Genomic DNA, 559 nt, shown 5'->3' with positions numbered 1-559 from the left:
CAATACAGGAATGCCCAGCCCCTCCCAGTGCTCCCAGTACCCCAATAAAGGGTCCCAGTACCCCAATATGGGCTCCCCCAGCCCCTCCCAGTGCTCCCAGTGGCCCAATAAGGTGTTCCAGTGCCCTCCCATTACCCCAATACAGGATTGCCCAGCCCCTCCCAGTGCTCCCAGTACCCCAGTATGGGCTCCCCCACCCCTCCCAGTGCTCCCAGTATCCCCCAGTACCCCCCAGTTCCCCCCAGCAGGCGGAAGAAGCTGCGGTTCCACCCTCGGCAGCTCTACGTGTCGGTGAAGCAGGGGGAGCTGGGCAAGGTCATCCTCATGCTGCGTGAGTGGGGGGGCCCCAAAAGCACCCCAAAAACCTCAGGGGGGTCCCCAAAAAAACCCCCAAAACCTCGGGGGGCCCCAAATCCCAGGGGGGGTCCCAAAAATCTCAGGGGAGTCCCCAAAAAAGCCCCGGGAAGGGCGGCCCTGGGGGGGGGTCCCAAAACCCCAGGAGGGGTCCCAAAAAACCCCCCAAAACCTCGGGGGGGGTCCCAAAAAAAACCCAAAACCT

At 62.8% G+C, this 559-nt stretch overlaps 1 protein-coding gene across 1 annotated transcript in view; it reads left to right on the top strand.

Annotated features, from left to right (window-relative positions):
• The window catches only part of LOC113980733 (histone-lysine N-methyltransferase EHMT2-like), a gene marked incomplete at both ends in the record, with an annotated part of 4,529 nt that extends 4,198 nt beyond the window's left edge, over nucleotides 1–331 (top strand). The window contains one exon of the mRNA XM_027707934.1: nucleotides 249–331. Within this exon, the coding sequence (XP_027563735.1) occupies nucleotides 249–331 (83 nt within the window). The remainder of the gene's footprint in view (nucleotides 1–248) is intronic.
• Between the last annotated feature and the right edge of the window lie 228 nt (nucleotides 332–559).

This window comes from Neopelma chrysocephalum, unplaced genomic scaffold (genome assembly GCF_003984885.1).
Source record: "Neopelma chrysocephalum unplaced genomic scaffold, ASM398488v2 Primary Assembly neopelma1_95077, whole genome shotgun sequence".
In the NCBI taxonomy this organism is placed as follows: Eukaryota; Metazoa; Chordata; class Aves; order Passeriformes; family Pipridae; genus Neopelma; species Neopelma chrysocephalum.
Note: the sequence above shows the minus strand (reverse complement) of the source record. Positions and strands in the feature narration are given on the sequence as shown.